Source organism: Haemaphysalis longicornis, unplaced genomic scaffold (genome assembly GCF_048455015.1).
Source record: "Haemaphysalis longicornis isolate Haplotype H1 unplaced genomic scaffold, Haemaphysalis longicornis Haplotype H1 scaffold_2, whole genome shotgun sequence".
NCBI classification, from domain to species: Eukaryota; Metazoa; Arthropoda; class Arachnida; order Ixodida; family Ixodidae; genus Haemaphysalis; species Haemaphysalis longicornis.
The window spans coordinates 158,214,384-158,230,539 of record NW_027526295.1 but is presented as its reverse complement, the minus strand read 5'-3'; the positions used below and the strand labels follow the sequence as shown (position 1 = coordinate 158,230,539).

General features: G+C 45.2%; 1 protein-coding gene across 1 annotated transcript in view; it reads right to left on the bottom strand.

Annotated features, from left to right (window-relative positions):
* LOC144168385 (alkaline phosphatase-like) overlaps positions 1-16,156 on the bottom strand; it is a 112,795-nt gene that overhangs the window by 48,859 nt on the left and 47,780 nt on the right. The window contains exons 3-4 of the mRNA XM_077697385.1: positions 5,037-5,312; positions 1,207-1,370 (exon numbers count right to left, since the gene is read on the bottom strand). Coding sequence (XP_077553511.1) covers positions 1,207-1,370; positions 5,037-5,312 — 440 coding nt within the window. The remainder of the gene's footprint in view (positions 1-1,206; positions 1,371-5,036; positions 5,313-16,156) is intronic.

The following is a 16,156-nucleotide window of genomic DNA, read 5'->3' as shown; positions in this document are numbered from 1 at the left end:
GGAGGGCCTATACATAGTTCTCATCCTATAATTACATGCAAACCACTTGACACAACACGACAAAAGCATTCCCTGAACTCCACAGACGACATATTCCACTGCACCCATCCCACTGTTTAGCCGATGAACCAATGTTTGCTGTTCGATGTGTTGTTATGTAGTTAGCAGATATTAAATTTATACATCTCTTTTCATATCACGCATAATACTCTTGGCACTATACACCAGCCATCTTCATTGTCTTTTGTTTAGTTAGACTTTTACTTTTAATCACATGTTTTATTATTTATGCTTAAATGACCCATAAAATAACTTTCGTTGGCACTCTTTGCTCTAGTTGACGTGCCATTAAACATCAACCATCATAAAAAAGCCCACGCGATATTTTTGGCCGCCTGAAAGGACAAGTTTCACTCCGACGTTGGGACACCACCAGCATGGTTCAGATCCTGGGGCACGGGATGTTATCTGTACGCTGCAATAAGCCGAGCTCCTGCTTCCGAAGGGCTCCTGCCTCGCAACCCAAGGACAAGATATACCGTACACAATCAATGGCATCGCTTCTCTACCTCTTATACTATAAGTAGGCCGGAGGCGAAACTTCTTTCCGTGATGGCCAAGTATACGTCTTCTCAAAAGCTGGCACGGTTACTTGTTCAGAGCTGAGATGTTAAATTACTCTATGCTGAAGTTAATTGTGAATGATGAATTCATTAGGCGTCGTTCCAGAGCTTGGCACGATTTCTATTAAATTTGCTTTATAATGTCCTACGAAAGATATATTCAGTCTCAGTGTTGCTTTGTTCAGTCTCACACATCGATAATAAACAAGCATCTCTTCAGTAACTTTTACTTGCTGCCAGCCATCACCCCTTCTACTTCGCCTACCGGACCTAACCAAACTATTATTTCATATCCGCACAGAAGTGCACTCCATGTCCAGGACCACGTTCTTTTATTAAGCGATAAGTTTGTGGTTAGCTTGCAAACTCTCTTCCATTGTGAGAATACCCGCGCACTGTGTTAAATAAGCATAAATGTCAAAGAAAAGGCACGAATTATTTAAGATTATTGCGTCATCTTTCCTTTTTCTGTACGGAAGAGTGTTTTTTAATTATTTTACGGCTTTTAAGCACACAGCCATTTGCTTAGCAGGGAGCTTATTGCTGACATACCTAAAAGATACTCGGTTGACGTTGTATTCACCTCAGAAGGGCAGACTTGTTCCACACATAGGCAGCGGTGAAATTTTCTTTCAATTGTTCCCACCTTTTGATTAAATTTTTTCCGTCTTTTCTTGACCCCTTTTTACCTTCTGGATCCTTGTCGGTTTCATTCAAAAACACTTTGCGGCCACCGCCCATGATGACCTGAAATAGCATGAACAGATTCGGTCAATCACAATAAAAGAAAACCTAAATGTAAAATCAAATTCTGGGAGCTTTTCTGTTCTTTGCTCCCGCATACAGAAAACTTCCTCTAAACATCTATTGTGAACACGGCTTGTATAAATGGGGCTGAGTCAGGCCGTCCTGGGTAGTAGCGCCTTACATCCGTTCCTTTCAAGAACGAACTAGAAAGTTTTATTTTTGGTGTTATAGTAACGACAAAAGGATTTGTCTTTGGGGTTTACGCGCTAGAATTTTGTGTATCATTTTATTGTCACACCTAGGCCTTGCAACAAAAACTTAGCTCAAACCTCACACAGCACAGCAGGTATTTTAAAACTGAGACCATGCACTTCTCAACAAGTACTTCAGGGCCTGGTTTTTCAAAAACGAACAATAAGCTTTGTTGTTTATGGTTTTTTGTCCCGTATATACCCGTAGATTAACGTTTGCTCTACAATACAATGATAATCTCCCATAGGCTTTCCGCAACAAAAGACGAGGACGGTGGCAGACGAGACAGCCGCTTCTCGTCTGCCGCCGCCTGTCTCGTCTGCCACCGTCCTCGTCTTCTTTTTGCGCTAAACCTCCAATTCAATATGTACCATCTAGCCCAACAGCGATTTCTATTTGAGGAATCGCCCATTCCTTCTTCGCTGCTTTGAGCGAAGCGACTTATTTTTGCTAATCAGAAGGGCTTGTTTCGGCATATGGGAAGAAAATTAGTAATTTTTCGAGCAGCCACAAAAGCTAAGAGCCTCCAGCTCGTTTTCTGAAAGTTGCACTAATTAAAGTTATAGGAAATCATGTGGTATTTCTCTTCTTATCAGGCCGGACATGCCGAAATTAAGGCACGTGTCATCAAGTTGCGTACGCTATTCAGATGGACGCGAAAATCGGAAACGTCCGTGTGTCGAGATTTCCGCGGAGGGTTAAGGATTCCCCGGTAGGTGGTGAAAATTAATCCGGAGCCACCCATTACAGAGCGCCTTATAGCAATGGTGTAGCGTCGGCGCGTTAAGCCATCGAAATTTCAATGAAGTTGCGTACAATGTATACTTCAGACCAGCACATATCGTATCGATTGGTTTGGTTCATGCTTCTTAAGCCCAATCTTCAAAGGACCCTGCAACACTGCCCATAAACTTGTTCCCTATTTCCTGCGTGCCTAGAAGCACTGCGAAAGCTGGAGCTATCATAGCATAGAGTGCCGCCGAGTGAGTTGCTACTTGCAGCAGATACGCCTTCTCGTTTGTGTTTCGCTTTTATCCGGTTTTCTTTGAGGTGACTATCGAACGCCTTCACTGCTGCAAAGACCCAGCAAATAGCGGCAACATCACTCAAATACCGTAATTAAAACGCGCAAAGAATGGGAATATAGCGAAATAGAATTTTTTAGCAGTAATTTTTAGCTGCGGTACTTTGTGACCCCTTTATAAGTACTGGATGCGCTTGTTGTCTACGTTCTGAAAGAATTTCACATTTTGAAAAGAAGGTGTTTCGGGGTCCTTTTAACCCTTTCGGTCCTGTGGTGTCAACTGACGCCATCACATGAAAGTTCCTCTAGCGCATACACAATGAAACCAAAACTGCTAGTTTTTTTGGGCAATTGTTCTTCATTGATGCCGATTGCGCAAGATACCACTGTTGCTTCATTTTAGTTTAGCTGCACGGTACAAAGAAGCAGCAGTTCCGGTGAAGACCAAATGACGTCAATGAGGACCCCCCCCCTCCCCCCTTCGAAAAAAATGACGGGTCGAGCTTTATTCTCGAACTTGTAAATCTGTAAATACGAGCATTACGACGGTCATTTTTGTTTGTAGGTTCCTGTAGTCATAAAGTTTAGGAAAATATGCAAAAGTGATGTCGCTGCTCAAGATAGAATCTTTAATTGCCGAATTTCCTAATTAATTGCCCCATTACTAAATTTGTTATTACTTAGACTTACAGCTCTATTTTTGCTTTGGGGGCTTATGGGACCCTAGAATTGAAGAAAACACACAGAAAACATTGTTTTGCTTGGAATACAAGGAAGAAAAGGGTTCATTTGCTGACAGTAAGACAGTAAGTATTTGTGTTTCGGTGGCTAGAAAAACGTAAGGCACACAGACCCTCCCTTTTTCTCAGTCCACGCGTACTGCGCCGCCAACCTATAGTTGAGACGAGTCAGTTGCATCACAATAACACCGATTACAAAACGCCGCTACCTCTCTATCGACAGCACATTATCAGCCTTTTAACCGACGAGGCGGCTTTGAGGTCGTATGTCTCGACTATCACTGACATTACGCATTTTGATTGCAGTGACATGTCCTCATAAAAGCCGTTTAAACTTGAACTGTGTTAGTAAAAAAAAAAAAAACAAGTAGGCATAATTCAAGCTTGATCTGGGTGTGGCCCGGTTTTCGCAGCAGGAAAATGTCACCAGTGGACAACTCAAGTCACGGAATTGATGCCGAGAGGTGATACTGAACGAATACTGTAAAAACTGGTAACTAGGGAGGATGAGGTAGGGAAATTTGTCAGGAAAAAAAAGGAGTTGCAAGTTTATGGAAGAGGCCGTCACCCTGTAATGAACATAAATAGGGCGATAATACGAAGGCACGCACGCACACACTGCAATAAAATGTTGCACGTTTGATCGCCAAGGTTGCAATTATAAGCGTGTCGTCTTTCATCCCATTATAATGCCTAAATAGTCGCCAGGGACACTATGTCTCGACTGCCCCGAAATGCAGGGTCGTAGCTACGGTCCCGCCTTGATGAGCATTGAACAGCTCCTATCAGGAAGTGACAGACCAGGGCATTGACTGCTGCATCGATGCCACAGCCGAGGCCACAGAAGTAGCGTGGCAGCGGTGCGTATTGTGAGACAACTTTTTCTCATTAAAATATAAACCGACAGCAAGAAAAGTCTCACCCCAGTAGCAAAAGACCTCGTTCTAAGTCAGCCGCGGAATGATTACAATATATCTCAAAGGCACGGTGTGGGTGCACTTTGTCCCGTGACACCACAAGTTCAGATGCAACGAAAGCAAGCCTCCTAGTCGCAAAGCGTTTCTCCGGGCGCTTACCGGTGTTTGGCAATTCCAGTGGCGGGGGATCTTGCCGACCGAAGCCATTTTTAAGGGTATAGACATGCAATAGAAGCACGTTTACACCCTCCCAGAGAGGAGTTGCTGAGGCAGTAATAAAGCACCATAAGGCTGACGCAAGTAAAAACCCTACTCAACCCCCGAGAAGGCGCGCATGTTCAAAGGCCATATCAATAGTTACCCTTTACAGGGCGAGGAATACAACTTAAGATAAAATGAAAAGCATGTGCTGTGGCTCTGCCACGATGTAAATGGGAACACTATGTGCAGGGAGTGAGGGACTGAACAGGTTTCCCTCGAGCAACAACTATCAGGGTCGGTCTTTGAGCAGAACATATTACTGCAAGCGCGCCAGCGCTGTCGTCTCTAAAATACTCACCCCTGAAGACATCCAGCAGCTCCTGAAATGAGCATTCCTAAACTATTACGGCAAATTTACTTTATTATCCCTGTCTATACGTCATTCATTGGCACGCCTTTGCCGGTCGAGAACACGAAATATTTCGCTTTTGAAAACAATGAGCATTCTAGTAACTGTGGCGAGTTATGATACCTTCAGCTGTGATCCGGGCTTGCTCTCTATCAGCTGCGTCGCAATGTCCGAAGCGTTGCAATCTTTGGGCACTTCAGACTGCCACCTCCGATATCCCGAATGTGCGTATGCTGCGGCGGGAGAGGCGTCCGTGACTCTGGCGGTGGTGACAATGCCCGTCGACATACCGGCCTCCTGTGCCCAGGTCATAATACTCTCAACGTAGGCGCTTGTGTCATTATGGCATTGCTTTGCCTGCACAGATAGAAGAAATCTTGCGTTAAACGTTTTTGCTTTCTGGCACAGAATGTGAGGTATGCTTTGCTAGATGGTTAGGTTAGTCCTCGTGAACGTACTGTGCACTTAATGTTTCATCGTTATCATCATAACATCGTCATTCGGAAGAATGCTGACGACAGGGATTACAATTACTACGCTGTGTGATGTAAGTACGCAGGTACTTCACGTCGCATTGCCATCGTCGTGATCATAAAGGAGGAAATTGCCAGTTACTTAGTAACATCAGGAGTTGTTTGAACAGGTAGATCACGACGCCAGTATTAAAAGAAACAGTGACGAGTCATTCGGCTCTTGAGTAACGAAGGAGCACGAAAAAAACAGAGATATTGATCCCGCTTTTTGTGAGAAGCAATGGCAGATGTATAGGTCGTAATTAAAATATCGAGCTGTTTTTGAAGCTTCAACATTGGCCAAAAGAAGAGATGTGGGGTAACTTCTGCAAACAAACAAAAAAACTTCAGAAATTCCGAGAATTGTCTACTTATACCGCTTGTCTAGAGTGTGAATTCTTTAACGCGAAATATGCTATGAGTAGCAAAAGACGTTTTTATTTTTTTGTTTTTAGGTTTTATTCTCTTTTTTTTCGCCAATGACGTATTTTTTGATCATTATAGCAAAGAAGTGCCTTTACTTCCCTAAGAAGATCTTTTCGAAGAGGCAATACGTACTGCACGGTAGTATTTCCAAAGTTCTTTGGCAGACTTCTTTGCTTTATTCTTTGGTTTTGGGGGGAAATGTATAAGGTGCATGTTTCTGATTTTGTCAGATCATTTTTTAGAATGTTATTGTTTCTTTTTTTCTTATTTCTTTGTTTTTCAAAATTCTATCCGACCAATTTTCTGTATTTACGCTATTACAAATACCAGAGGTGGGGCTTCCGCCAAATCGTGTTTTTGTGGAAATACAGGGCATCAAACGATTTATCGTCTTTCTCGCTATTTTTTATTGTGTATTTTGAACGTTCTAAGAAACCTTTTCGTTTATTCTGCGTGTTTTGGCGGATGTATGGGATGCATATCTCTTTGATTTGTCGCACAATTTTTTGTGAATCCTATTTTTCATCTTGTTTTTTTTCTGTGTTTTAAAAATTCTGGGTGACCAATTTATTCATTACACTACTTAACGATCAGAGCGGAAACTTCACCACATCTGCATTCTTGTGGCAATGCAGGGCGTTACACGGTTCGGAATTTCGCCAATTTTTATTTGGTAATTCGAGCGTTCAGAACTTTCCCGTCATGGCGGACGCGCTTAGACGGACGCACCTCAGCGAATTTTCACATTCTGGCGCGCGGCAGCTCTCTTAATTCAACTTCAGCGGCCTTGTTGGCCAGATGAGCTTCAAATTGGCCATTTTTCGTAGCTATACACTTGAGCGTGGCAGTGGCTTGCTTTCCAACTGCCAGAAGTCAGTGAATCTCATCAGTTAGCCAGCGTGTTAGCTTATTCCTTCAGCACCGCGCGTATGAAAAGCAAAACAGACAAACGCTGGCGTAATGTCACTACAGGCGTGCGCAGCAGTGTCGGCCGCGGAAAACTTCTGTCGCTCTCTTGCTCTTTTTTCGTCTGGATCTTTCTGCCCAACCCTTGTAGTTGTAGAGTTCTGCCAGCTCCGGAAGGAACCATCATTCCGGATCCCTGAGGGGCTATACTAGAAATGTTCAACCTTGCTAGAAAGGCTTTTAGGGACATGTGGCTGTCCCTTTCCGTCCCGCACCACGCAACACACCAACCCAAATCCAAATCGCTCGACCATTGAAGACAGCTGACAGGTCGCATTGGGCCGCGAGACTTTCACGTTTAAATTTCCCGCCAGCACAACGCCAATGAAATCGGTAGCTGCATGAAGACTAGGTGTCCATGCTCGGACCCCTGCTTCACCTCCAGCCAGTGCCCGCATTAACCGGCAACATACTAAAAACTTTCCTTGAAGCTGTTGTAATTCGTAATATAGTTTTTGACAGGTTATTAACGATCTGCTCGTTTTACATCCCTCCGGACTTTAATCTCTCCAGCTTTGATGTCGAGGGGTTTGTGGATGTGCTGCCCGAGCCCTTCATCCTCATAGGCGACCCGAATACGCATAATTGTCTTTTGGTCCCTTCTCGCACGGATGACCGAGGTCGAAAAACTCCTAACGTCTTTTGGAGCATGCATATTCAACAAAAAACAGCCTAAAGGCCATAACCAAGGACACAACACTTATTTCCACCTTGGCTTGGCCATTGGATCTGCAGTTCTTCCATCTCGAGTGGGGAGTGGGCACGGACCCGTATGGTAGTGACCCCTTCCCAACCGCAATAAAGCAGCAAGTTTAACAAAGCAAGAGCAGAGTGAAATACATTCGCAGAGACATTGAAACTTCACCACACATCCATAACACACCTACACTAAGGGTAGGCAACCCAACTGGTCACGGCCCACAAACAGGCGTGGGGTATCTGTCGGTACCCCACATCATTTAACCTCATATCTTTCAAACGGGCAAAGCACTTAGCAAGCGTGTGCGGCGTGAGGCAAAACGACAAAGTTGGCGTACGTTCCTATCATTCATTAACCTACACAGCGACACACGCAAGGCATGGACACGTACACGTAGGTTCAAATGACAACAGACACACAGCCTGCCCCTGGGTAGTACCACCGGAGACACACTGGAATACCAAGCTAATCCATTTGCACAACACTTCCAACACGTGTCCAGATCTGCACACTACACACTTAAATGCAGCACAAAATGTCTTGCGAAAAGAATTCCCCGAGAGAAAACAATAAACCGCACACTCCTTACAACTGCTCCTTTTTTATTTATGAGCTGAAGACCGCTCTGAGCACATGTAAGCCTTGAGGTCCGGGCGCACGCAAGATTACACACAATATGATACAACACCTACATGCATACACACTTGAATTGAAACACTATTCCACCTATATAATAAAATACGTCTTTAGGGGCTGTTTCAAACGTCTTGGAGGGAGGCCTTAGTTGTGGTTTTCCTGAAGGAGGGGAAGGACCCTTCCTCTCCCGCCAGTTATCGTCCCATTGCTCTGACAAGCTGCCTGTGCAAGCTCCCCGAGAAGGTGATAAAGAGGAGTCTCGTGTACTTTCTAGAGTACACTGGTCTTCTCGAGAACTGCCAGGCAGACCTCACGGCGGGGCGATCCACAAATGACCAAATGGTTGCTTTAAAATGCTACATTAAACATGCGTACGTACAGTCATGAAAAAATGTAAAGCGAACACGAAAAATATGAATCGGAACACACAAATAGCGCGACTTCCTCCCACGCAAGTCAAAATGACGACTGGGTCAATTACAGCGACAAAGTTGGGAAATCTGGCGTTCCAGATACACCAATAGCGCTCCATGATTGGACCTCCACAAAACGTATTTTTGAATTTTGCGTGATCTGCTCCATATTTTCGTATTCGTATTTCATTTGTCCATAACTGGGCATATAAAGAGTATTGCATGGCAATATGTTTTGATATTGAAAAGGTATATGATATTGTATTCCATTAGGGTGTTACTAGAGACTTAAAGGGACTGTAGTCCGGAGTCCCCCTGGGCCCTGTTTCGACCACTCTGTGCGCGTTTACGCGAATTTATTTAGTAGAAAAATCAATTCGAAAATGGTGTCATCCTCTCTTTACGCTCGCCTATTTTCTGTGGCGTTTTCGTGTGACGTCAGCAAGAGAGGAGCTGACAATTGGCTGCGCACGGCTCGCCGACCTTCCGCGACCGAGTCAGTCGGCCCACCGTTTAGTCCGCCGGCCGCCAGTCGGCCCACCGTTTAGTCCGCCGGCCGCCAACGGGTCGTCGCAATTCGCTCGATCAGTTGAAACTAAGCCACAACACGTTTGGGAATGGAAGAATGCGCCTTTATTTACTTCGTTAGTTTGTACACTGTATCTAGCTCCAAGTCAAGGTCGCTTCACACAAGCGCTGCACAAGCGCACATGCGACGCTTCGCTGACTGGTACGCCAGTAGGAAAATATAAGGCCTCTTGAAGGGGGAGAAGAGTGAGCGAAGTCAATATAGGTACTAAGGAAATAAAATCAAGTGATATTTTTACCGTACAGCGTAAAAGTAGGGTGCGGGAAGCACTTTTTTTGCGCTGGGCGAACAAGCAGAGCGGTCAGCAGCACGACTACGCATCTGCGAACGCTTTCCCGTCTACGAAATGTAATTGCTAGACGTGAGCTATTGTGGAAACTCGGGGGACGCTTACTGCACGAGCGCAATACAACAAATAGTCACCTAAGCTGCTTAAAATACTAAAACTAAATAAAAGTGTAAACTGGTTATACATTATATACCTTATCTTTTCCATCGCCGCCAGCGGCCCTCTGTGGCCTAGTCGTCTGGGGTGCAACGTATGCCATCGCAAGTGTTTTGCCAGTTACAAGTTCGAATCGCCGCGGGCACATGCTTTTTTTTTATGAGTTACTTTTTTTGCTTTTAGCCGATGTTTTCTATACTGAGTTCACCTTTTTTTGGGCCGCAACGTTCATTGCTCCACGAACTAGTCCACAGAACTCGCGCAGGCTGGCACTGCCGCGCTAGCGAGTTCTCGTTGGCGTGCTGTTGCCATAAGCACCGACTGCTTGCGGGAAGTGGGCACAGGCCAGAATCAACAGACCCTTGGCCTGCTGCGAACACGCTTTTTACGATACAGGCATGAGCGAGGCAAGCTCCAAATATGGGGGAAAAGCGCATGCATTTGAGCGTCTGCGGGGACGCGGAGGGCGTTCATCCACTGGCTACGCCTCAGATAGTGAATGCTACGATTCCAAGCCGTCCTGGGAGGCTTATCTTATTCATTTTACAGCCGACAACATGGCAGAAGCGCGGTACTACGATAACTGGGATATTGAGAATGCCCATTCAACGACGCCATCGAATGTCAAACATGTTGTTTTACAGACTGAAACCGAAACCGAAACTTGTTTGATTGCTAACCTTGGGCATCGTCCAATCACGGCGCTCCCTCCTCCCAACGTCACAGCTTAGTTTCTGCGGACGCCGCAAACCGCGCATGGTAGTTTTTCTTCTTTCGCGCTTTGTAAAATAATTACCGATTTGTCAACCGGATAAACGATGAAAAGTGTGCTCATTTGAACCAGTCTACACAGTGCAAGCAAAAACGGGTGCTTGACAAATTCACTTCAGTGTCCCTTTAGGTCATTCGTACTATCAGGGAGTACTTGGAACAGTATTGCGAGTTGTATGTTTGAACCACGACCAACTGTAAAGTTGGTCGTGGTTTGAACGAACATTTCGTGTCAAAGTCGGGTCGGCACTGTCAAATGTTCACGTGCAGGGAAATGGCGTGCCTCAAGTTGGCTTTTCAAGCTGCAAGTTGTTTATAGTTGAGATGAACTCCCTCCGAAAAGCGTTGCCACCAACAATTTCCTGTTCAGTGTATGTAGACGACGTGCATAAATCTTTCAAATCAGGTAATCTGTCAATTTGCGAACGGCATGCAAGTCCAGCTTGATGTTGACAGACTAGCTGGCTGGGCGGATAAAAACGCTTTTAAAGCTAACGCAGCTAAACGTACTTGTGTTATGTTCTACCGAAAGAGCGGGATCCATGCGAACGTGGATATCACTCTTAATGGCGTCCTATTGTGTTCTGAAATAGTTGCATTATTGTCTGTCAAGTATTCAATGCTTCGTGCATAAATGTCCTATTGCCTGTCTGAAGATTTGCACTATCCAGTAACTTTTCAGGGGAGGCCATTCCCTTTAGGTGTATACGTACCACTCGTGGATAAAGTAGGGTAAATCACTGCAAAGTTGACCATTCAATTCTGTATCGAGCTTTAAATTCAGCAAGAAAAAATAATAATGCAAAGACGGTGGTGCTGAGCAAAATATTGCTGCGTGCTGGCGGCGGAGGTGTGCTGGTGCTCTTGATAGGGACTGTGGTCTGTAGACTTTGTTTAATTACGAAATTCTGTTGTCATGGCAGACCGATTGAGCATTGAAAGAACGATACGCCTACGTACACAGAACTTCGAAGGCCAAGAAGCGCTAACGGAAAATTCTACCACAATGGCACGTACGTTTCTGCGCCACGATTACGAATGTCCTTCACTGGCGCATGTTCCATGATGATTTTAAAATTGGGTTATAGCAGTGGATGCACGCGTTGGTATGAAACGCGGTGACAAAGTCTCGATAACGGGCACACCATGCGACAGCGGCTACTTCACATGGAGTTGTGTCCCCGTAAAAGCAAACTAGTAAAACTGCAGCGTGAACTAATACATTTTTAACTATTCATGTACCGATACTAGTGCTGTCCCGATACACTCTGAGTATCCCTCCCCAAGATTGTGCATAATAAAATATTTAGGCGTTTATACGAGTTGAATTTATGTTTTCCGTCATTGAAAGTCACCTATCCGCTTCACCGTAGGCACTTCCTTCAACGACTAATTCAAACGCAAATATTGCATTCGAAATAAAACGAGACACATTTTTTATCTCACAGAAACAAAGGTACTGTAACATCGAGTAAATTTAGGAAGGAATCAATTGATATACACCGCACAGCTTAAGGCACAAGGTACAGCAACCTCCATCGTCAAAATACATCAGTGATCATGCAAGGAAAAATCAATGGAAGGAAATGACTTACAATTTGAGGCCTCTTTTGTGTGTTGGCACTTGGAACTTGAGATTCTCAAAGGCATGTGCGCTTCTGTCCTTGCAGCATATTGCTGTTGTCGTGTCTCAATTAAGGCCCTGAATATACATTGCTCCGGGCAGCGGCCGCCCAGGTAAAAAGCGGCCATGGACGCAATGGAGCGGCTTTAGTTGTGACTGCGGTTGAAGATGGCCATCGGTTCTTTGTTACTGTCGCGACTGCCGTCTGCCCGTGGCGGGGAGTGACCGCGGTGCCCTCACATTTAGGAAAAAGTCTGTAACTGGGTCTATGAACCGCAGTGCGCCATTTTTGTTGACCCGCTGCTAGGTCAGGGAAAAATACCGCCGAACAAATCTGCGTAATCGCGGAGGTGAAAATGACTGTCGCAACATCGCAACACCCTCGCTGGCTCAAACGTGAAAAAGGAAGAATGAAGGGGTGACGCGCCGTAGAGGGGTATACCTTGCTGTGCGCCCTGCCCTCACTGACAAAGGCCCTCTGCCCACGCACTACATTCATTCAGGTAGCCCACACATTTCGCCCAATACGCAGCCCTTGCATTGCATTCTTCTTGAATGTCTGCCCACGGTCGCTCAATCTCCCCCATTTTAGGAGATGGAGCGGTCGTGGTCTGCTACCACCGCTTGCATCTTGTTCTGCTTAACATACAATGATCGTCTGCTCCCTTTAGGCCCTTCATCGTACCAGTCTTCACCTGTCAATAGACGGTGGTCTCTCTGCTTTTCCGTCGCGAGTTTGTGCGAACAACTCCTTGCTCCCTCGTTCATACCGTGACGAGTCAATCTCCTCTGCATGCTAAGAACGACTCAACCGGCCAATTATTCTCCGTGTGGTGACATGTCATGCACGAATGGGCACAACGCCCCCGCGCGCTGAGCTTACCCGAAGGCGCGATCTGTTTTGGGGCTGCACCCCTCCGCAACGCAATTATCCTGACTCAGGCGCTTCGTTTTGTGTAAACAAGAATGCGTAGGGCAGGCATTTAGCCATGCATGTTTCTAATAGCGGCACCTGCGAAAGATATGTGCCTTTGTTCACAGGCGACGTACCAGGCAAAACAGGCAGCACGGCGCCAGCCCGAAAAATTCCGGGGGGGGGGGAGGGGATGAAGCCCGGTGAGGACCCCCCTGGCTACGTCACTGAGAAGAGGGGTGCAGTGAATATTTCGGGGGGGGGGGGGGGGTTGAACCCCCCCAAACCCCCCCTCTGGCTACGCCATTGCTCAGAATGCTGGACCCTTTGGTCTAGGGCTCTGCTTGGCGTGTGGTGCCTTCTGGACTAGTCTGGTCGAAAGCCTGTATGTAGAGTGCAACAAATGGAGCCTAGAATGTCAGCGAGCATGCACACATCTCCTTTATGCCTTTAAAATTTCGTCCACGCCTCACCGTTCTTTTAAATCAGTTTTTTTTATGATACATCCATGACTGAACTCCTGTTAAATCGACCATCGTTCTCTGCGCCCTTCTCTTAGAGAGTTATAGAGGAAGCGTCAGAGCTTGCTGTCTCCTTTTAGATACCGTCCAAACTTCTGTAACAGATTTTATATCACTATGGAATCTCCGCCCTGTATTATGCGATACATGTTTCACACATATAGATAAAAACCGATCTCCTAGATGTGCAATTCTGCAGCACTTCTTCTATTGGCAGCAGAAGTATCAATGTACGTTCTGGATTGTATACGGACGCCTCTAAAACTGCCACCTCTGTGTCCTGCTTCCGCATAAAGCCGGCCTTAATGTCACTAAAAATCTGAATAGTAATACTAGTATCTTTTAGGCATAGGCTTATGGTGTACTTGTTGTTAATCATATACTTCAAGTCCAAATCCCACGATCCATTATCTATAGAGATTCCCTCAGTGTTGTGCGGGCATTGTCGTCAACGAAGTCTTCGAAAAATCATGTTGTCAATCTGATCGTCTAGGGTATTATGTCTGTATACGTCCAGAAATTTGAATTGGTCCTTTGCTGGGTCCCTGGCCACTGGGGTATAGCCGGGAACGAAGCCGCGGATCGAATGGCTGCTTCTGCTACACTCTTGAATACAGTAGACATAACCACATTACCCTACACCGACGTGAAGACACACATCAGACAACAACTTCGCAAAACATGGCAAACACACTGGAGTGAACAAACAGACAAATTACACGTAATAAAACCACACTTGGGACCATACACCACTGAAACACGCAATAGATACACATAACTCGCATTGGCTAGATTACGGATAGGGCACACACATGCAACGCGCTCGCACCTTCTCCCTGGATCTCAAAGTTCTCTGTGCAGCAGGTGCGGAGAGGCCCTATCCGTGATCCACATCCTCATTATATGCAAGGTACTAGACCCATCGTAGTTTTTAGGGGACGACCCCACAATCACGCACAAGCGTACTTTTAAGTTTCTTAGCGATGTCAAGTTTTTACATCTCATTACTTACCAAGCATATTGACACCCTGGCCCTTTACACCAGTCATCTACACTGTCTTTTATGTCATTTCAGGTATAATTTTAGTTGAATGTTTGACACTTACCATCACCTCGCCCTCATAAAACAACTTTTCATTGGCGCTGTTTTCGCGTAGTCGGCCTTTCGCCATAAAAAAATCCAATCATCATCATTTCACAAACAGTACTGCAAGGCCGCATTTCTAGACACCGAAAAAGCCTATGATACGGCATGGCGATACGGCATTCTCGCAGACTTAAAATCTTATGGCATAATAGGTAACCTGTTGAACACTCTTGATGGTTACTTGTCCAAACGAACGTTTTGTGTCAGAGTTGGGTTGGCACTGTCAAGAGTTCACATTCAAGAAAATGGCGTGCCTCAGTGCGGAGTTTTGAGCTGCACGGTCTTCATTGTCAAGATGAACTCTCTTCGGAAAGAATTGACTCCATCGATCTCATGTTTAGTGTATGTGGATGATGTAGAAATATCTTTAATATCTTGTAACATATCCATATGTGAACGTCAGGTCTAGCTTGGGGTAAACAAACTCTCGCTGAGCAGACGAAAATGGCTTCAAACTTATTCCCGCGAAATGTACCTGTGTCGTATTCTCAAAGAGACGCCCGATCCTAAAATGACTCTCAATGGTGACCGAATTCCTGTTAAAAAAGAACACAAGTTTTTGGGTGTGATCATGGACGAAAAACTCGCATTCATCTTCCATATCAACCAGCTCAAGCAAAAATTTCTAAAAACAATGAATATTCTGAAAGTCCTATCTCACCAATCATACGGTGCAAACAACTCCTCCTGCGGCTCTATACCGCTTTGGTAGGGCGTCGGTTGGATTGCAGAAGTGTTGTCTATTTGTCGGCCACGAAAACAGCGCTAAAAATGCTCGACCCAGTGCTGCACTTGGGGTTTCGCTTCTCGTGTGGTGCTTTCGTACAAGCCCTGTCAAAGCCTGTATGTATAATGCAAAAAATGGTGTCTCGAGCACCAGCGAACTTATGTTGATCTTTTATATGCTTCTAAAATGTCATCAATCGATAACCATCCTTTTAAACCTGTTTTTATGAATACATCCACATCACTGCTCTTTTTAAATCGCCCGTCCATTTCTGTTCCCTCCTCACAAAGAGTGAGAGAGGAGGCGGCTTTACTTATCGTCTCCTTTTTAAACACCTTCAAATCATCATGCATTGACTTTATAGCGCCATGGCAGTTTCGCACTGTGTCGTGTGACATGTCTTTCATTCAACTCGACAAAAATAGGGTACCCAGAAATGTGATTCTGCAGCACTTTCTCTCGCTGCAGGAGAAGTACCAGTGTACAGAATTTTATAGCGACGCCTCGAAAACTGCTTTCGCCGTGTCATGTGCTGCTCACGGACACAATTTTGAAGAAATTTCTGGATCCATGAATGTAACTTGTAGCATCTTCACAGCAAAGGCTTATGGAATCTTTCTTGCTGTGAATCACATTGTGAAATGTCATATCCAAAACCTGTCATTTACACTGATTCACTAAGCGTTGTACGGGCGTTATCATCCCGAAAGAAATCCATAAATTACGTCATAAATCTTGTTCTTAGGACAATTATGTCGGCATGTGGCGCAAACCTTGAGGTGACTGTTTGTTGGGCCCCAGGCCACTCAGGGGTTGCTGGAAATAAGACGGCAGATGAAATGGCCGCTGCTGA